The sequence below is a fragment of the Eleginops maclovinus genome, chromosome 2 (assembly GCF_036324505.1).
Source record: "Eleginops maclovinus isolate JMC-PN-2008 ecotype Puerto Natales chromosome 2, JC_Emac_rtc_rv5, whole genome shotgun sequence".
NCBI lineage: Eukaryota > Metazoa > Chordata > Actinopteri > Perciformes > Eleginopidae > Eleginops > Eleginops maclovinus.
In genome coordinates this window covers 1,175,961-1,196,845 of record NC_086350.1, presented here as the reverse complement: position 1 = coordinate 1,196,845, position 20,885 = coordinate 1,175,961, and the positions used below count along the sequence as shown (strand labels likewise).

Sequence of the window (20,885 nt, the reverse complement as noted above, 5' to 3'; positions counted from 1 at the left end):
CTTTACTCAAGTACAAGACCTGAGTACTTCTACTTTACTCAAGAACAAGATCTGAGTACTTCTACTTTACTCAAGTACAACATCTGAGTAGGCCTACTTCTACTTTACTCAAGTACAAGACCTGAGTACTTCTACTTTACTCAAGAACAAGATCTGAGTACTTTTACTTTTACTCAAGAACAGATCTGAGTACTTCTACTTTTACTCAAGTACAAGACCTGAGTACTTCTACTTTTACACGGAAGTTGTAGTACCGCAGTTTGGCCACTACGTCATTCCAAATATGGGCTTCAACGTCCAGCTCACTTCCTGGGGACTTGGTGTTATAGTTTACGGAAAGACCGTGAACGCAGCACTGGGATCAACTGAAACTCAAACAGCCGAAGAGAAACAGAACAAACAACAACAAGTTTGACCACAACAACAACAATGGGACTTTAACGCTTTAAAGGCGCTTCCTGTGGGCGCGCTTTTTAACCAAGTGGATGCCGGGTAACAACTTTTGGTGACGTGTTTGTTGTTAGACAGCTTAGAGAGACAGACAGGTTTGAACCGTGTTACGGGTTCAATGTCTTCGACGAACTGCGCGGAGGAGCTGGACTTCAGACTGATGTTCGACGGCAGACAGACGGCAGGTAAACGGGCTTTTATTTTGACGATGTTAATTAGAAATGTGTCACCATTCAGCATCAAGTAACGGGAGGCAGCGGCGGTTAGACCGGAAGTGAAGATGTGTGGCCTTCAAAATAAAACTCGGCATTAGGTAGAGCGACAGAGGTGGGAGAATTACTCAGATCGAACTTGAGTAAAAGTACAAGTACCAGAGTGTAGGAATACTCTGTTACAGTAAAAGTCCTGCATTCAAAATGTTACTCAAGTAAAAGTACAAATATCTCAAAATTGCAGTATTTGGGTAAATCTATTTTACAACTGCACTATAATTAGAAAATCAATTTAGAGTACTGGATTATGAATCTAATCTAGAAGTAATTTTAAGTGAAGGAAAGTATTCAGATACTAAAGTAAAATTACTAAACACACACTTAATGATAATACTGACTATATTTTTTGTAAAATCAGGAAATCATATTTTAAGTGTAAAAGCAAAAGTACTAATGCAGAATTCTTTTGTTTATTATAAAATTAATTAAAACATGTCTTAATTTGACCGGTCCTGTGAAAAACCCCTGACATTCTTTTCCAAAAGTTGACAAATTAAAACGTGTTTAAATTAGAACTCTTTATCTATAGTTTGGTAATTTAATTCATATTGAAACAGTTTATTATATTGTTTTTTTGTAGTTATTGATCGCAAAAAATCCACTAAATACGTAATGATTTACTTCTTACTTTAAGTATTATACATAATTAAACACAGTGCGATACTTTAAAGTCTAAAGTTTTTTTAAAGTCTAAATAAGATTACTTGAAATTCACAATCCACTGCTTAAGCTATTTATCATGTTATCTTCATAGATAAGTTGTGTAATTGATTACATTTCAAAGGGTTAAGTTATTGATTTGAATCTGAACCCACTACTATCTGCATTGTCTGCAACCTTTACTTTGAAAGTCTTTACCGGAAGTGGAGTTGTCAGACGTTAATGTATGTGACACCTCCAGCTGTCTGCTGTTAAATTTAGGTTAAATAATTAACTGTAGGTTAGTTAAAATGTGGATCAGCCTCCTTTGAAACTACAGAGACTATTAACGGTGTGTTGATTAATGTATTATTAATCTGCTTTATTTAAAGTACTGATTAATGGGCTGTTGTGTTTGTGCAGTTTAAACTCACAAATAGGGTTGATTTTATGCACTTTAACTTGTGTATTGTGGGCAATTAAATATAATGGTACAATGATATGAAATATTTGTATTTATTACTAATTAACTTTTTTTTAAAGTATTTTGATGGAAAAACTGAGTGAAAATTAGACTCTTTAAGAGACAAAAATACCAATTCAAGCTACAACAAGTTACTCCTCCTAATTGTAAAATATGAAAAGGATGTGGAAATATAAAATGTATATTATAACCTTAATCCCCAACTTTTTTTTATAACTTTTCTAAAATAATGTAAGGCAGCACACACTGTCACGGGACCTGATATTTTTACCTGCTCCGCTCTGCAAACATTGACTCTGTTTGTGGCCCAAGCTATTTCAATCCTCTGCGTACAGGTGGTCGCTCTTGTGGAACAGAAATAGAAGCACATGCTTTAATAAACATTTGCACAGGGCAGCTGTTATTCAAATATGGGCTCCATGTCCTGTTTGCATCATTTCAACTTTATTAACGTCTTTTCTAGAGACCCTATTCTGCTTTTTGTGCATGATAGACCACCCCCCACCCCCCCTGCCTGAAACGCCTCGATTGGACTCCTTAGTTAACTTCAGGAACACAATGACATCACTGTGTCACACTCGCGCTCCCATTGGCTAGCGCTCCAACACATTGTACGTGATAGGCTAATGGGCGGGACATCTCTCAGCCGTTGACCCCCAGGCATCGATCCTCTGAACAGGAGCACAGCAGTTTTTATTCCGCCCAGTGTCGGGTGTTTGACGCTCGGTACAGGAAGTCAGCGAGTCGCCGCCTGTCTGCCGGCAGGTTTTACTTCCTGTTTTTCTAAATGCTCTGTTGTGCCCAGCTGGCAGCTCTTCCTCCTCCTCCTCCTCCTCCTCCTCCCTCCTCCTCCTCCTCCTCCTCTTCTTCCTGTTCCTCTTCTTCAACAGTCCAAAGGTTTCCAAATGTTTTGGTCTTTTTTTGGTCGCTGTACGGTTGCATTTCCGGACGTTTAGGATTTTACTTTAGAAATTCCTACAATAAAAAATCCTCTTCCTCCTTCTCCTCTTCTTCCTCCTCTTCTTCCTCTTCCTCCTCCTCTTCCTCTTCCTCCTCTTCCTTCTCCTCTTCTTCCTCCTCTTCTTTCTTCTCTTCTTCCTCCTCCTCTTCTTCCTCTTCCTCCTCTTCCTTCTCCTCTTCTTCCTCCTCTTCTTCCTCCTCTTCCTTCTCCTCTTCTTCCTCTTCATTCTCTTCTTCCTCCTCCTCTTTCTTCTCCAGCAGGGACTGAAGCTCTTCACAGTTGCTGCTTTGACTTCCTATTTTGTGTGTGTGTGTGTGTGTGTGTGTGTGTGTGTGTGTGTGTGTGTGTGTGTGTGTGTGTGTGTGTGTGTGTGTGTGTGTGTGTGTGTGTGTGTGTGTGTGTGTGTGTGTGTGTGTGTGTGTCGTGTCGTGTCGTGTCGTGTCAGTATGTCTGATATGCTGCAGCCCAGTCTGCTCTGATTGGTTAGCTGATAGAGATGTCCCACCCCTTAGCCTATCACGTACAATGTGTTGGAGAGCTAGCCAATAGAAGCATGAGTGTTCCATAGTGATGTCACAAAGTTCCCTTCTGAACAAAGGAGTCCAATGGAGGCGTTTCTGGGAGGAACCCCTGTCTAACCATTTACAAACAGACAGTAATATTTTTATAAAGTCAATTTCAAACAAGAAATATAAGATACTAAACAAAGAAAACATGAAGTCATAAAGTTTTGAACCTCCTCGTACTCCTCCTCGTCCTCGTCATCCTCGTCCTCCTCCTCCTCTTCCTCCTCTGGAAGCCGGTGATAAGGAACAAGCCTCTTTGCAAATCAAATGATGCAGCTCTGGTCTGATTTGCATGTTGTTTCCTCTCAGGGCCACAGCTCAATGCCGCCCCCCCCCCCCTCCTCCACTCTGGAGCTGCAGACTCACCCTTTCCCCCCCGCTGACTACCAGTACCAACTGCAGGGGCCCCAGTATGGCTCCCAGGGGAACCTCAGGACCTTCGAGTGCCCGAGTATCCAGATCACCTCCATCGCTCCCAACAGCCATGTGGATCCAGGAAGCCAGGAGGTGCTGGCGCTGGACCGGGCGGAGGGGGGGCACCCCGAGGCGTCGTGGTCTGTCAGATAATTGATTTGAAATACTTTTGGTTTATAAAGCCTTGAACAAAATGAATGTCTGATCTCTTCCGTGCTGTGGCTTCATGATGCTCTGAACGTCTCTCAGCTCTGTGAAGCTCTGAGTGGCGTCGTGTTTGAAGCTGCTTTGTGAATGAACGTGCCTCTTCTCAGGGGCCAGCTGTACCTGCCTCTGGACCCCTGCTACCGGGACCCGGCGCTGAGCTCCAGCCCCTGCAGCAGCCTGTCCTCCCGCAGCTGGATGTCCGACCTGTCCTCCTGCGAGTCCTTTCTCCACGATGACGTGGAGCGGGAGCTCAGAGACGCCGCTCGCCTGGCCCTGGGCTCCCCCGTTGGGTCCCCTGGCTGCGGGGGTGGGGCCTTCGGGGTAGAGCTGTGGCAGCAGAAGTACCAACATCCGGGGGCCTTCAGCCCGGCGCTGTCTCCCTACCAGTCGCCCAGACAGTCGCCCCATCACTCCCCCCGGACCAGCGTCACCGAGGAGAGCTGGCTGACCCGCAGGCCCGCCTCCAGGTATCTTCTCTCTTCAGTAAACAAAGTAAACATTTCAGAAACAGTTGATGTAACAGCAGACGTCTTCCCCAGGACGTCCTCCAGACCGTCCTCCCCCTGTGGTAAGAGACGCCACTCCAGCGCCGACCCCCACGCCCGCTCCCCCTCCCCCCACCACTCCCCTCATCGCTCCCCCAGCCCGGGAGCCTCCCCACGGGGCAGCGTCACCGAAGACTCCTGGGTGGGGAGCCCCGCCGGAGCCCTGGGGACCCTCCTGCTGTCGGGCTACCAGGAGCTGGACGTCCCCTCCAAGACCCGGAGGACGACGGGGCTGCTGGCTGGGCAGGGGGACCTGGAGGCCTTCCTGGACCCCTCCGGGGAGGAGGTGGGGGGCCAGGACGGCCTCGCTGACCTCTTCCTGCAGGTGCCCTCGCACTTCAGCTGGAACAAACCCCAGCCCGGGAACCCCCCCCTGTTCAGGTGGGCTTGCAGATAGATCTTCAAACCCCCCCCCCCCCAAGAGATCCTCTTCTCTCAGTGTGTGTGTGTGTGATTGATGATGTGTGTCCCTGCTTGCAGAGCCTCGTCGCCCCCCCCTCTAGACTGGCCCCTGCCTAGCCAATTTGACCAGTTTGAGCTGAGGGTTGAGGTCCAGCCCCGGTCCTTCCACCGGGCGCACTATGAGACGGAGGGCAGCCGGGGGTCCATCAAGGCAGCGACTGCAGGACACCCCGTCGTCAAGGTGAGTCTGAGGAACCCGGGGCGTCGGAGGGTCAGATCCTGCACGGGGGGGTACTGAGGATAATGTGCAGATACTCCGAGATGTTGAGCACACAAAATATAGGCGCCTCTTTGAGCTGGCGTTGTGTTTGTCCGCCATTTTTGTAGTTTCCTCTGGGATGTGCGCCTAAAATCTGGCGCCTGGTCGTTCTTTTGTTTGGAGGTTTAGTCCCAACAGCACAAAAATAAATCCAGGCCGGGGGCTGCAGGCTCTCTCCTGACACCCTGCACAGTTCATCGGGTTCAAGAGGTCATTATCTTTGTGTGACTGGATGTATAGATCCTTATTTCTCTCATCAAACCTTGTTTAAACAGCAAAGAAAAACCATAATATAGTCTGTGAATTCATCCGGTGTTTACAGATTAAACAGAAAATGAACTGACTACGATGTCCAGCTCATTTTCAGAGCTTCCTTACCTTCTTTAACGATCATTTTAATACTCTCCGCTCTGTTGTGGTTCGTGAGACAGAATCTTACAAACATAACCGAAATTCTAGTGAATAAAAATGAGAGGATTTTTGTAATTTTTTTCCTGATTGTAAAACCGTTTGTGTTCAGAGTACACCCAACTGGCATTTCTGTTTCTATGTTCAATGTTTTGGACGGACAGATCTTTATCCAGAAGTATGGATTTATAATAGAGTAAACATTGAAAACCACAGAACAAAAACAGCCTCTGAAACATGGTCCCTGGGTTCTCCTGCTTGGAATATACCCGAGGGTCTGAGTATCAGAGGACAGAGCCCCACGGTAACCAACACCAGCAGCTGTTCTGGTGCCACATTCTCCAGAAGCTTCCCGCTGCAGCGGGGGCAAACACTTGAGAGCAGCGGGGAGGATCCTTCATTCTGACCTCAGGAGCCTTCATCCTGACCTCAGGCTTTCATCCTGACCTCAGGAGCCTTCATCCTGACCTCAGGAGCTTCATCCTGACCTCAGGAGCCTTCATCCTGACCTCAGGAGCTTCATCCTGACCTCAGGAGCTTCATCCTGACCTCAGGAGCCTTCATACTGACCTCAAGCTTTCATCCTGACCTCAGGAGCTTCATCCTGCTCTCAGGAACCTTCATCCTGACCTCAGGAGCTTCATCCTGACCTCAGGCTTTCATCCTGACCTCAGGAGCCTTCATCCTGACCTCAGGAGCTTCATCCTGACCTCAGGAGCTTCATCCTGACCTCAGGAGCCTTCATCCTGACCTCAAGCTTTCATCCTGACCTCAGGGGCCTTCATCCTGACCTCAGGAGCTTCATCCTGACCTCAGGAGCTTCATCCTGAACTCGGGAGCCTTCATCCTGACCTCAAGCTTTCATCCTGACCTCAAGCTTTCATCCTGACCTCAAGCTTTCATCCTGACCTCAGGAGCCTTCATCCTGTCCTCAGGAGCTTCATCCTGACCTCAGGAGCCTTCATCCTGACCTCAAGCTTTCATCCTGACCTCAAGCTTTCATCCTGACCTCAGGAGCTTCATCCTGACCTCAGGAGCTTCATCCTGACCTCAGGAGCTGTCTCTCTGCTGTGTCTCACCTGTCTCTGTGCTGTCTCTCTGCTGTCTCTCTGCTGTCTCTCACCTGTCTCTCTGCTGTCTCTCACCTGCCTCTCTGCCTGTCTCTCACCTGCCTCTCTGCTGTCTCTCACCTGTCTCTCTGCTGTCTCTCACCTGTCTCTCTGCTGTTTCTCACCTGCCTCTGTGCTGTCTCTCACCTGCCTCTCTGCTGTTTCTCACCTGCCTCTCTGCTGTCTCTCACCTGTCTCTCACCTGCCTCTCTGCTGTCTCTCACCTGCCTCTGTGCTGTCTCTCACCTGCCTCTCTGCTGTCTCTCACCTGCCTCTGTGCTGTCTCTCACCTGTCTCTCTGCTGTGTCTCACCTGTCTATCTGCTGTCTCTCACCTGTCTCTCTGCAGCTGAGTGGATACAGCGAGCAGCCGCTCAGCCTGCTGCTCTTCATCGGCACCGCGGACGACCGCTTCCTCCGGCCTCACTCCTTCTACCAGGTGCACCGCGTGACGGGGAAGACGGTCACCACCTCCTGCCTGGAGAAGATGATGGGCGGCTCCAAGGTCCTGGAGATCCCTCTGCTGCCCGGCAACAGCATGGCCGCCAGGTAGAGGCGGCCGTCTCACCCCTCACACCCCTCTCACCCCTGACACACCTCTCACCCCTGTCATCGTCGAACGCTCGTGATTTATTTATTTGTATCTTCCTCCGCAGCATCGACTGTGCCGGCATCTTGAAGCTGCGCAACGCCGACATCGAGCTGAAGAAGGGAGAGATGGACATCGGCAGGAAGAACACCAGGGTGCGCGTTGTGTTCAGGGTCGCCATGCCTCAGCCCGACGGACGCTTGCTCTGGCTGCAGACGACCTCCAACGCTGTGGAGTGCTGTGAGTCTCCTGCAGTGTCTGTGTGTGTGCAGGGAGTCATAGTCCTGCAGACGTCTTCATCTTATTCCTCCTCTTCCACCGGACTGATAGCACTGCTACGGCATGCACAGACACACATCGGAACGTGCAGCGTGATCAGGAATGATGCGCTGTGGCTTCTCTAAGAAATCCACTTTTCTGTCTTCACGTGAATCCGAAAAGAACTGCAAACATTTCCCCCGCTGCATCATCAGAGCAGCAACCCGCAGCAGAGCTATTATTAACACAGATCAGAGACAAACACACACACACACGAGTGAACAGAGCTCAAAACCATCCAGCTTGGCGGTCCTACTGATCCGGCGTACCTTAACATAGAATGTAGATTCAAAGTTTTACCGGCTCTCCAGCTCTACACTTTATTCGACTAAAATATAAATATATATATAAATCCTAAAATCACAGTTTAGGTTTGGGGAAATCTTCAGATTCTATAATGGGTTTAATATTCATGTTAAGTGTGTGTGTGTGTGTGTGTGTGTGTTTCAGCCCAGCGCTCGGGGCAGGAGGTTCCTCAGGTGGAGAGCTTCAGCCCTTCCTGCTGCTCCGCTGACGGAGGCGAGGAGCTGCTCATCACCGGAGCAAACGTCTCCCTCCAGTCCAGAGTGGTGTTCATGGAGAAAGGCCCCGGTCAGACCAGTATAACACACTCCACTGCACATTACTCACATAGTCTGTAAATAAGTGAGTTTAATTGAACCAACATGTCCCCCCCTCAGATGGGAGATCTCTCTGGGAAACGGATGCCAGGGTTGTGTCAGAGAGGAGCAGTGGTGTGAGTAGAAACACGTCTGTTCACATTCAGAGCAAATAACACTCCTTCCTCTCCGAACACACTCAGCTGTTTGTCCTGTGGTATTGCACCAGTATTTCTGTGTGAGGTATACAAAAATATAAATGAAATAAGATCACTTATCTTTTATTGGAAATGTTATGTATGATATATATATATATTATTATTATTATTATTATCATCATCTTTATTATCTTATCTTTATTATTATTATTATTATCTTTATTATTATTATCTTTATTATTATTATTATCTTTATTATCATCTTTAATATTATTATTATTATTATTATTATTATTATTATCTTTATTATTATTATTATTATTATTATCTTTATTATTATTATCTTTATTATTATTATTATTATCTTTATTATTATTATTATTATTATTATTATTATCTTTATTATCTTTATTATTATTATTATTATTATCTTTATTATTATTATTATCTTTATTATTATTATTGTTATCTTTATTATCTTTATTATTATTATCTTTATTATCTTTATTATTATTATCTTTATTATTATTATCTTTATTATTATTATTATCTTTATTATTATCTTTATTATTATTATTATTGTTATCTTTATTATTATTGTTATTATTATTATTATCTTTATTATTATTATCTTTATTATCTTTATTATTATTATTATTATTATTATCTTTATTATTATTATCTTTATTATTATCTTTATTATTATTATTATCTTTATTATTATTATCTTTATTATTATTATTATCTTTATTATTATTATCTTTATTATTATTATTATTATCTTTATTATTATCTTTATTATTATCTTTATTATTATCTTTATTATTATTATTATCTTTATTATTATTATCTTTATTATTATTATTATTATCTTTATTATTATCTTTATTATTATCTTTATTATTATTATTATCTTTATTATTATTATTATTATTATCTTTATTATTATTATTATTATCTTTATTATTATTATTATTATCTTTATTATTATCTTTATTATTATTATTATTATTATTATCTTTATTATCTTTATTATTATTATTATTATCTTTATTATTATCTTTATTATTATCTTTATTATTATTATTATCTTTATTATTATTATTATTATTATCTTTATTATTATTATTATCTTTATTATTATTATTGTTATCTTTATTATCTTTATTATTATTATCTTTATTATCTTTATTATTATTATCTTTATTATTATTATCTTTATTATTATTATTATCTTTATTATTATCTTTATTATTATTATTATTATTGTTATCTTTATTATTATTGTTATTATTATTATTATCTTTATTATTATTATCTTTATTATCTTTATTATTATTATTATTATCTTTATTATTATTATCTTTATTATTATCTTTATTATTATTATTATCTTTATTATTATTATCTTTATTATTATTATCTTTATTATTATTATCTTTATTATTATTATTATTATCTTTATTATTATCTTTATTATTATCTTTATTATTATCTTTATTATTATTATTATCTTTATTATTATTATCTTTATTATTATTATTATTATCTTTATTATTATCTTTATTATTATCTTTATTATTATCTTTATTATTATTATTATCTTTATTATTATTATTATTATTATCTTTATTATTATTATTATTATCTTTATTATTATTATTATTATCTTTATTATTATCTTTATTATTATTATTATTATTATTATCTTTATTATCTTTATTATTATTATTATTATCTTTATTATTATCTTTATTATTATCTTTATTATTATTATTATTGTTATCTTTATTATTATTATTATCTTTATCTTTATTATTATCTTTATTATTATTATTATCTTTATCTTTATTATTATCTTTATTATTATCTTTATTATTATTATTATTATCTTTATTATTATCTTTATTATTATCTTTATTATTATTATTATCTTTATTATTATTGTCTTTATATAAATATATAAATACATTCTATTTTGTATCTTTTATTAAACATTAATTTATCATTTTTCTTTTAAATATCTTTATTTATTATTATTTTATCTTTCATTTAATTCTCTTCTTAAAAGGATTCACCAAACCGGCTTTGGAATAAATGAACAGAAATGAAATAAAGATTTGAATTCTTTTTTTGATTGTATTTAATCTTTGTGTTTCAGGGCAGCCTGGTGGTGGAGGTTCCTCCTCTCAACAGGAGAACATCAGAACCGGTTCAGGTCCAGTTCTGCGTCTCCAACGGGAAGAGGAGGCGGAGCCTGACGCAGAGCTTCACCTTCCTGCCCGCCGTCAAGCAGGAGCCAGACCACAACTCCCACAATGCACCTGGCCCCCCCTTCCACCAGCCGGTCCCAGACATGCAGTACTACGAGTCATGTGACCTCCCGGTGCATTGTGGGCCGCCTCGTCTCCATCATCCTCCTCACACCTCCTTAATGTTGCCTAACTCCTCCTCCCTACCTCCTTACTCCTCTTCCTCACTTCCTAACACTTCCTGCCTTCCTCCTAACTCCTCCTTACCTCCTTACACTTCTTCAGTACCTCTTCACTCCTCTTACTTGCCTCCTAACACCTCCCCCATTCCTCCTTACACCTCCTCAATCCATCACACTTCCTCCTTACCTCCTCACCCCTCCTCCATCCTTCCCAACTCCTCCCCTCTACCCCCTCAAACCTCCTCCTTGCGTCCTAACTCCATACCTCCTCACTCTTCTTCCTCCACCTCCTCAATCCCCCATCAGAACTCCTCCATCCTTCCTCAGATCCCTTCCAATTCCCCTCGCACCTCCTCCATCCCATTGATTCCTCCTCAAACCTCCTCAATGCCTCCTAGCACCTCTTCCTTGCTTTCTCAGATCCCCCCCAATTGTCCTCAGACCTTCAACCTCCCTCCCCCAGCCTCGTCCTCCGGTGGACCTCAGAGGAGACCCTCCCCGTCTCTGAGCTCCAGGAGAGTCTTGGTGACTTCTCCTCCCCCCCTGAAGGTGTCTGCTCCCCCCCCGAGCATCAAACAGGAGCGTGAGGAGCGTCCTGACTCTCTGGGTCTGCAGGAGATCACTCTGGACGACGGTAAGGAGCTGCTGGAGTTCATCAAGTAAAGCTCTGAGGGTGAACCTCACTGAAGTTCCTCAGCCAATCATAACACAGACTTTTCAGCACAGGAGGGCCTTAGCCAATCAGAACGTAGATCTCGCATCACCAGAGGCGGGCTTTACGGGTGAAGCTGTAGAGAGACGTGAAGCTACAGAGTGGAGGCTGACAGTAGTACCAATATCATGGTGCAGCTGGGGTGTGTGTGTGATGATGGTTATTTATATGAGGGGGCCCCCTGTGTGTGTGTGTGTGTGTGTGTGTGTTTCTCTCTGATCTGTGTTAATAATAGCTCTGCTGCTTGTTGCTGCTCTGATGATGCAGCGAGGGTTAAATCTGTTGCTGCAGCTGTCACACACACACACACACACACACAGTTCTTGCCTTTCAACATGACTTTGGCCGACGTTATTCATCAGCTTGCTATTCTTTAAAGTGAGTTTGCTTTTCATAGACTTTTTATGATTTGCTTTTCATAGACTTTTTAGGATTTGCTTTTCATAGATTTCTGATTATTTATCCCGGAAATGAACCATTTAATCCCTTGGTCTTTTAATGAAACCTTCCCCCGCTCCCCAGACTCTGTGATGTTTGAATAACTTTAAAGCATTAGGGATATCATGAGTACACAACTCTAGTAGTTACAGAAGAGGTTTCTTTTTGGAAGTCTTCTGATATTTTTCCCATAAATGTGGGATTTTCTTCCCTGGAAATGCTAAACTAAATGTTGTCACATTACGTGGTTTTTGGACATTCTAAAGCAGAGGTTATCCATGCTGTGAGATGTTGGAGGTGTGTGTGCGGTGAGGAGCAGCCTGGATGATCTGGGTTGTGTGCAGTGAGTCTGATGGAGAGGTTTCTGCAGCCTCAGGTTTCACAGCAGAGCTAAGATTAGCCGCTCGCTGCTGTGCAGAGAAACACTCTGCCGCATATTGAATAAACTCAGAAACTTCTCACTGATGGTGTGTGAGTGTGTGAGAGTGTGTGAGAGAGAGAGAGACAGGATCAGTCTGTAGAAAGTGAGGAGTCTGTAATCTGAAGATTGAATGCAGAACAGTCTCTCTCTTACAGCCGCACACAAACACGTCACTCATGCTTTATTTAACGCTGCAGGCTGTCCAGCTGCTCCTCCTGTGGTCGAATACAGAATCTACTTTTCTTTCCATGCCTTTGTTTTCAGAGTGCTTTTAACGAGACGTTGTATTTATAATGAGTTTAATTATAGCTTGAATTTCGAGTCATGGCTCTTAGGAGTTTTATGAAGCGCTATGGAAGAGGATGAGGTCGAAATGTGAATTACCTTTGTGGGATTTGACCAACGGTGAACTTTTTTTGCAGTTCCAGATTCCGAAAAATGTTTAACGTGGCTCTAAAATTCAGAGCGTTTCAGAAAAAACTCAATAATCTCAGAACCAATATTTCTTTAGCAGAAACAATAAAGTTATAAATAAATTCAGAAAAAAAACTAAAATCCCTTTTTTTTTTTATTCTGAGATTAAAGTTCAATTTCTGACTTCAAGAAAAGTATTCTTCATTCTATATTTGTATTGGATTTTCTTCCTTTCACTTCCTGTGTTGGATTGGATTTAACTTCTTATTTCTGTTAAAAAATTAAGATTTGTGTTTTTTATTTAATTCTAAAATCGAGCAAATGTTAAATAAAGCAGATTCTGGAGATTTTGACCTCTTCAGTAAGACTTTTAATTCAGGAAAAAGCAAAAAAAGGAGAAGTTTTCCAGCCTTGGTGATAAACAAAGCGTGCTTCTGTTTGTGTTGCAGTGAACGAGATCATCGACAGAGACATCATTGGCCTGAGCGGCGTCCAGTTCGACCAGTTTGACCAGCAGCAGCCGTACCACTGACAGCAGAGACTGAAACACACTGAACCTCAAGTGCCTGAAACACCGAGCCGCCTCCCTGAGGAACACCGAGCCGCCTCCCTGAGGAACACCGAGCAGCCGCCTCGCTGAGGAACACCGAGCAGCCGCCTCGCTGAGGAACACCGAGCCGCCTCCCTGAGGAACACCGAGCCGCCTCCCTGAGGAACACCGAGCCGCCTCGCTGAGGAACACCGAGCCGCCTCGCTGAGGAACACCGAGCCGCCTCGCTGAGGAACACCGAGCCGCCTCCCTGAGGAACACCGAGCCGCCTTGCTGAGGAACACCGAGCCGCCTCGCTGAAAACCAAAGACCTCCTCATGACTGATTCCTCGACAAAGGGCTGCAACTCCCCCTCCACCCCATCAGAGACATCCAAGGCTGAACACCATCGTTATTTATTGGCCAGTTAATTATTAAGGAGTTTATTTTTGATACTCTGGATCTGATCCGGTTTTTAAAAAAGAAAGTCCTTCAGCTGATTTGTTTTTCTATTGCTTTAACGGTTTACATTTCCTCCCTGCTGTCCGACCTCATGTTGAAGCTGAAGACACTGAACCAGAGAAATGTATCGCAAGGGTGAAGTAAAACTAAAGAGAATGTGACCTGCTCCGTGTTTCATACGTCCTTTCATTAACGAGTGGTCCAGTGTCTGTTCTCTCACATTTCAGGAGCCTGTCGTCCCAAAGAAGTTGAAGTTATATTAGTTATTAAAGGATAGATCTGCAATAAATTACACGGAAGGAAGAAAGCTGGTTATGAACACAACCCGTAACGCAACACCCTGCTGTTTGGCCTCTTTAGGGCTTTGAATATATAAACAGCACAGTCAGGATATTTGTGTTTGGTAGATTATTGATGTGTTGCTTCTCCCGCAGGACAGCCTGTTTACTTCTTTTTCAAATGGAGCCACATTTGTGAGGAACGTGCATTTGGGAGCTGAGCGGCGTTTTCTCCTCCAATGCCTAACACCTTATTTTGCTGCTGTTGTTGACTCTCCTCCACAGGTGCTGCTCAGCTCTCCAAAGCGTTCCTCGCAAATGTGGCTCCATTCAAAGAGAAGTGAACAGGCTGTCCTGCGGGATAAGATTTACTGCCAAGAAGATACATAAATAATCTACCAAACCCAGTTCCTTACTGTGCTGTGTTTAATGCACCTGACGGCTCCTTGTTGGTGAATCTAAATGAATGACAGAGCCAGTGGATGGTTTAATATTCTGAGAGTCAGCTCTCAATGTCCCCTGGTCTGGAGGTCAATGGTTTCCTGAATGTGTTTTGGTTTTTGTGTGGGAGAGAAACTAATGTAATAATGGTGGCTCGTTAAAGAATCCAGGGAGGATTTATTTCATAGTTCTGTTGGACTCTGAGTTTCTGAGTTCTTCTTTGGGAGCTTTGTTTGTCATCTGAAGAGCTTCTGGTCGGGGTCCGGCTGCACGAAGCAGATCTCCTCCACAGCGGATCCTGCCGCCTCCGTCCAGCAGCTGTTGGTGCAGGTGAACACCAGCACCGTGCCGAACTCCACCTCCACCTCCTCCTCCTCGCTGCCTCCCTCCCTCCTCCTCCTCCCCCGCAGCAGACTCACCAGAGCGGGCATCAGCTGCATCTCAAACGTCCGCCCCCCCCCACAGGAGCCGCACCTGGGCACCGCCATGTCTGCCGGCGGCTCGGAGATGAAGAGCGGCTTCCCCCTGCGGCTGTAGCGCAGGATCTGCTGCGGGCAGAGCGAGATCTTCTTCATGAAGCGCGAGAAGACGGCGTCTCCGTGTCTGGCTTTCGTCTTCTCGTATTTTTCCTTGCCGCCGTCGCCGCCATCCTCCATCTCCTCCATCTCCCCCACAGACACCCCCTCCCTCCTCTCGTACTCCCGCAGCAGCTGCTGAGCGTGATGCAGCTCGTCCTCCTCCCCACACAGCTCCGCCTCGTCCACCACGCTGATGAAGAACGAGCGGAGCACGGGAACCTCTACCTCTGGAGCGTCGCCGAGGTTCAGACCCTGAAGACGCCAGCTCACGCTGATCTCTCCGGCTGCTGGGGGGGAAACGAGAGAGAGTGTAGCCGGGGGGCAGGAACACTTTAAGATACTTTGCCGTAACTTCGAGATATAAAGTCATGATTTACCTTCTTCCTTAGGAGCTGCTTCCTCCTCTTGAACCTGGCTCTCCTTCCTCCGTCCTCCCTCCTCCTCCTCCTCCTCCTCCCCCCAGTCTTCAGCGGTGTCGCACCATTCTGAAGCTGCCGGAGGAGCCTCCAGAGTCGGGGCCGTCCGACCGGGTGTTCCCCTCTCCTCCGGACGCTGGGAGCGGATAACCCTCCAGGTCTCCGTGCTGCTGCTGCACCCTGTACCTGATCACAGAGGAGTAGAGTTACAAGTACATTTACTCATTGTACTTCCACTCCTCTACAGTTCAGGGGTCAATGGTGTACTTCTACTCCACTACATGCATTTAACACCTTTAGTGACTTTGCAGATTAGGATTAATGATGGTAAATATAATCTCCCTTCAATCAGACTGTAGTTCACCTGCAGTAAATCCAGCAGCTACCCTGCAGTATACAAAGCATTCAAACTAGCTGCACCTTTACCAGCTCTGAGAACACTTTACTGATCAATCATTATAAAACATATCAGAGATATTATTCTGAAATGGACCAATCAGACAATGACTACTTTTACTGTCGCTACTTTAAGTACATTTAGAGGAGAGTACTTTCTGTCCAGCAGTGGCTCAGTCAGTAGGGGCTTGGACTGGGAATCGTAGGGTCGCCGGTTCAAGTCCCCGAACAGACTTGAAATATGGAAAGTGGACTGCTACTTGGAGAGGTCCCAGTTCACCTCCTAGGCCCTGCTGTGGTGCCCTTGAGCAAGGCACCGGACACCTCTAATCCCCCCTCCCCATTGCTCCCCGGGCGCTGCACGATAGCTGCCCACTGCTCCTAGAACTAGGATGGGTTAAATGCAGAGGACCAATTTCACTGTGTGTGCTCTGCTGTGTGCATGTGTGTGACTAATAAAGAGGGTTTCATCCTCCGATTCTATCTTCTACTTTCACTGGAGGAACATTTAGAATACTTTCACTGTGACAGAGTATTCCTACACTCTGGTACTTCTACTTTACTCAAGTACAAGACCTGAGTACTTCTACTTTACTCAAGTACAAGACCTGAGTACTTCTACTTTACTCAAGTACAAGACCTGAGTACTTCTACTTTACTCAAATACAAGATCTGAGTACTTCTACTTTTACTCAAGTACAAGATCTGAGTACTTCTACTTTTACTCAAGTACAAGATCTGAGTACTTCTCCCATCCTGTACCTGTGCACGCGAACAGGTGAAGGGTCCTGTGGTGGGGGGGGCTGATCTGCACGGGGCAGTAAACCTGCAGCACGTGTGCCAAAGGGGCTCCGCAGCGCGCGCAGCGGGGAACCTGCTGCGAGGTGTCCGGAAGCATCCAGTCCGGCTGCCCCCCCACCTTGTTGGTGAGGAAAGAGGCTCGGTGCCGCTCCGGGTCCAGAACCCCGTCACTCAGACCCAGCAGAGTCGCCTCCATCTAACATGTGTTACCGACCGGAAGTGTGAGGAACAGGGTCCGTCATCAAAACAGCACCGTGTTCAGATTTACACGATAATGTACGCATTCAAACACTCAGAGTCTGCCAGCTGTTCTTTCTGCTCGTTGCAGATTTGATCCTGGATTAAGTATTTCATTTTTTGATGTTTAAAGTTGAACTTCTTCATATTTGTCTGACATGATAGTTTACTTTTCATTCATGAAGTATGCCAGTACGCTTCTCCAGGTTTCTGATTGGTCAAATGTGGCTAAACCCGCCCCTTTCATGTGATTGGCTCATAGCCGGACAGACTAACCGAGCCTGGCTTGAATTGATTTTCCGAGTTTACATCCATCGTGGTAAGACCGTTTAGCGAGATGCGGTTTATAAGGGTTAGTGAACCAGATAACTCACAGATATCCTGGGTGTGTTGAACTGGCTTCGCTGTGCAGGCCTCAGGAGTGAATCCACACGCAAAAAGGGTATTTTTGGGCGCAAGTGACTTCCGGAAGCTGTAAGTAAGAGGTCCGTCATCAAAATATTACCGCCAGTTGAGTGAATGTTTATCTTATAAAACTCACGTGCACTCTTCTAAATATGGTGTAAACAATCAATGAAACAGTTATTTTAATAAATAATATGTATATTATTTTATACCTGTAACAAGGCGGTAAAGATGTAAAACGTATTCGTAAAACAACTACATTGAGAAAGGTTCCTACCAGAACAGGACAGAAGAATAACAATCAATATAACAGCTGATTATTATTGATTTACAGTTGTGCTGCTTCTCATTCTGTTAGCACTCCCTGTTTCACTCTCCCCTCTACGCAAACATACTGTAATATGAAGCTGCGCCCATCACATGGTAATTCTGCACACACACACACACACACACACACACACACACACACACACACACACACACACACACACACACACACACACACACACACACACACACACACACACACACACACAGAGAACTATAGTTTTATAAAAACAAAGACTACAGTGTTTTCTGCTTCACTTACAGAATAAATGGCTTCCAGGTTAGAGGAAGATTTCTGCTGCTCTGTCTGCCATGGAGTCTTCAGAGATCCTGTCGTCCTGTCCTGCAGCCACAGCTTATGTAGAGACTGTCTGCAGGGCTGGTGGAGACAGACACCATTACAAGAGTGTCCACTTTGTAAGAGGAGATCTTCAAGGTCAGAGCCCCCTTTAAACCTGGTGTTAAAGAACCTGTGTGAGACCTTCCTACAGGAGAGAGGTCAGGGATCTTCAGAGGCTCTCTGCAGTCTGCACTCTGAGAGACTCAGACTCTTCTGTCTGGACCATCAGCAGCCAGTGTGTGTCGTCTGCAGAGATTCAAGAACACACACCAACCACAGATTCAGACCCGTGGATGAAGCTGCTCAGGATCTCAAAGAGGAGCTCCAGAAGTCTCTGCAGTCCTTACAGGAGAAACTGAAGCTCTTTGAAGAAGTTAAAGTGAAGTTTGATCAGACAGCAGGACACATGGAGGCCCAGGCCCGACGCACAGAGCTGCAGATTAAGGAGCAGTTTAAGAAGCTTCACCAGTTTCTAGAAGAGGAAGAGGAAGCCAGGATGGCTGCACTGAGGGAGGAAGAGGAGCAGCAGAGGAGGATGATGGAGGAGAAGATGGAGGCTGTGAGCAGAGAGATAGCAGCTCTTTCACACACAGTCAGAGCCACAGAGGAGGAGCTGAGAGCTGAAGACGTCTCCTTCCTGCACAACTACAAGGCAGCAATGGAGAGGCTGCAGCGCCCCCTGCTGGAGGCTCCACAGCTGCCCTCGGGCTCTGATAGATCAGGCCAAACACCTGGGCAACCTCAGCTTCAACATCTGGAGCAAGATGAAGGACAGGGTGTCCTACTCTCCTCTCATCCTGGACCCAAACACTGCTGTTCCAGACCTTTTCCTATCTCAAGATCTGACCAGTGTGAGACAAGGAGAAGAGGAAGAAGAGGAACTTCCTGATAATCCAGAGAGGTTTGATTATTACTTCTCTGTCCTGGGCTCTGAGGGCTTTAACTCAGGGACTCACAGCTGGGTGGTCCAGGTTGGAGACAGTCCAGAATGGTCACTTGGTGTGTTAGCAGAGTCTGTCGACAGGAAGGCAGACATAGAGTCTGGATTATGGAGAATATGTTTCTGTGATGGTAAATACTTAGCAGACTCACTATTAGATGGACAAATTGAGCTGCCATTTCAGAAGGAGCTCCAGAGGGTCAGAGTTAATCTGGACTGGGACAGAGGAAAGCTGTCGTTCTCTGATCCTGACACAAACACACACATACACACCTTCACACACACTTTCACTGAGAGGATGTTTCCATACATCAACAATGAGGATACTCTTCCTCTGCAGATTCTACCAGTGAAGGTCTCTGTGAGGGTAGGACAACAGGTACAGAGTTGTTTACACACATTACTGATGTAGAATTATTCACTCAAAGGAAGTTGTTGCAATTAGTATTGTGCACTTTGACATGTATGGGGCTCCCACGAGATTTGGATTGTATCTTCAAAGGGAAGTTCCTGTGTATTTGAACAGCAGGTAACGCCTGATGTTCATTGATTTGTTCATTGATATAAAATGTTTTATTTTACAGTATGTGTCTGTTGTGAATCATTAGAAGCTAGATCATTCTGAGCTGGATATGTTAGTCTACTCTATGTTTGAATGGTGTTTCATGCTTTAAGGTTGTAGAAAGTCCTCTTGTTGAATGAGATCGGATTAAATCAGCAATCTTTGGTCAAATAAACTGGAAGCTTAGCATCAAAATGTGTGCATATATAAGCAGGAATAGAGTCCTAGTTTAGAGTGCACAATAATGTCTCTAACCAACTGAACTAACACCAATGTGTTTCTTCAACAAAGCTCTTCATCAAACTTCTCAATGGAAGCAGACGGTAAGTCTATGGTTAGCACTGTTGGAAGCTTTAGTGTCAGTTTACTGATGAAAGTTATAATATTTCAAAGAAATTAACTTCTAATTATTTGAGACAAAATATATAAATAAAAGATCTTTTAAGAAAAAAGTAGTATCCAACAATATCAAATTGGAGTACATGGAAAATGGAATAGTAAGTTAAATTAAACATCTAAATATCAGCTAAACACACTGAATGAGTGGAAATATTTCTAGGAAAAGTCAGAAAGAAAGTAAAGGATTAACAGCTGTTAGCTAAAGGTAATTGATTCATGTTCAGAGTAGATGTTAGATAATAGTTAGCTGAGAGAACAGTTAACCAGTTTGCTAAAATAATACAGCTGACACAGTTAGCTCGTTATTAGCTGAAGGGATAAACCAAATAGTTGGAAAACAGTTATTGGTAAACAGTTGTTAGCTGAAAGTTACTAAGAGTATTAACTAAACAGCTTAAACAGTTTGCTATTAGCTAGCTAAAAGTAATACCCAGCAGCTGAAACTGTTCATAAATAAGAGTACTATGCTGAAACAGTTAGCTTGTTATTGCCTAAAGGTATGGATGCACAGGTGAAAGCTCTGAGTAATAGACAGGTAATGGTTAGCTAAAAGAAATACAGTCAAAACGGTTTGCTCAATATTAGCTAAAGGTACTGGATACAGTTTTAAAAGTTGGCTAAAAGTAAATGATTAACGTTCAGACTAGTTATCTGAAAGTTAATCAAGAGAGAAAGATAAACAGTTAATAGCTAAAAGTAATACAATTTAAAGACTGAGCTTATTTTTAGCTAAAGGTAAAGTTAAACCAGTTAGCTCATTATTGGCGTAAGGTACTGGATTAGGAATAGACGGATCATAGTAATAATGAAAACCCCAAACGTTAGCTGAAAGTCAGCATGAACAGTTGCACTGTAAGATAAAGGTACTTGATTTATGAATGTGTAGTTAGCTGAACGTTAGCTCAGAGTATTAGTT

General features: G+C 43.5%; 2 protein-coding genes and 1 pseudogene across 4 annotated transcripts; 2 read left to right on the top strand and 1 right to left on the bottom strand.

Moving 5' to 3' along the window:
• Nucleotides 1–296: 296 nt before the first annotated feature.
• LOC134877676 (nuclear factor of activated T-cells, cytoplasmic 3-like) lies at nucleotides 297–14,015 on the top strand. Its single transcript, XM_063903267.1, has 11 exons — nucleotides 297–635; nucleotides 3,682–3,926; nucleotides 4,101–4,460; nucleotides 4,533–4,919; nucleotides 5,019–5,181; nucleotides 7,125–7,324; nucleotides 7,432–7,604; nucleotides 8,133–8,273; nucleotides 8,363–8,418; nucleotides 10,601–11,507; nucleotides 13,308–14,015. Exons 2-11 carry the CDS (start codon nucleotides 3,694–3,696, stop codon nucleotides 13,388–13,390), a joined length of 2,703 nt encoding a protein of 900 aa, XP_063759337.1. The 5' UTR covers nucleotides 297–635; nucleotides 3,682–3,693; the 3' UTR covers nucleotides 13,391–14,015.
• Nucleotides 11,336–18,781, bottom strand: pdcd2l (programmed cell death 2-like). Of its 3 annotated transcripts, none has more exons than XM_063903305.1 (4): nucleotides 17,991–18,781; nucleotides 16,721–17,468; nucleotides 15,524–15,748; nucleotides 11,336–15,430 (listed from the first exon to the last, which is right to left on the bottom strand). In XM_063903305.1, the coding sequence occupies exons 2-4, from the start codon at nucleotides 16,953–16,955 to the stop codon at nucleotides 14,805–14,807; spliced, it is 1,086 nt and encodes a 361-aa protein (XP_063759375.1). In that variant the 5' UTR covers nucleotides 16,956–17,468; nucleotides 17,991–18,781; the 3' UTR covers nucleotides 11,336–14,804. The 3 variants fall into 3 exon arrangements, with proteins under 3 accessions (XP_063759375.1, XP_063759359.1, XP_063759367.1); XM_063903289.1 differs by having other exon boundaries at nucleotides 11,337–15,433; nucleotides 17,991–18,776; XM_063903297.1 differs by lacking the exon at nucleotides 17,991–18,781 and having other exon boundaries at nucleotides 11,337–15,433; nucleotides 16,721–17,842.
• LOC134877684 (E3 ubiquitin-protein ligase TRIM35-like) lies at nucleotides 16,712–19,589 on the top strand (annotated as a pseudogene).
• The last annotated feature ends 1,296 nt before the right edge of the window (nucleotides 19,590–20,885 follow it).

What these genes read in the sequence shown, in the direction of transcription:
- LOC134877676 (XM_063903267.1), top strand. Translation starts at nt 3,694, where the DNA reads ATGCCGCCCCCCCCCCCCTCCTCCACTCTGGAGCTGCAGACTCACCCT. An exon ending in GGCAACAGCATGGCCGCCAG is followed by an intron (nt 7,325 to 7,431) that starts GTAGAGGCGGCC and finishes CTTCCTCCGCAG; the next exon opens with CATCGACTGTGCCGGCATCT. An exon ending in TGTCAGAGAGGAGCAGTGGT is followed by an intron (nt 8,419 to 10,600) that starts GTGAGTAGAAAC and finishes TTTGTGTTTCAG; the next exon opens with GGCAGCCTGGTGGTGGAGGT.
- pdcd2l (XM_063903289.1), bottom strand. Translation starts at nt 16,955, where the DNA reads ATGGAGGCGACTCTGCTGGGTCTGAGTGACGGGGTTCTGGACCCGGAG. An exon ending in TCACCTGTTCGCGTGCACAG is followed by an intron (nt 15,749 to 16,720) that starts GTACAGGATGGG and finishes CTCTGTGATCAG; the next exon opens with GTACAGGGTGCAGCAGCAGC. An exon ending in AGCAGCTCCTAAGGAAGAAG is followed by an intron (nt 15,434 to 15,523) that starts GTAAATCATGAC and finishes TTTCCCCCCCAG; the next exon opens with CAGCCGGAGAGATCAGCGTG.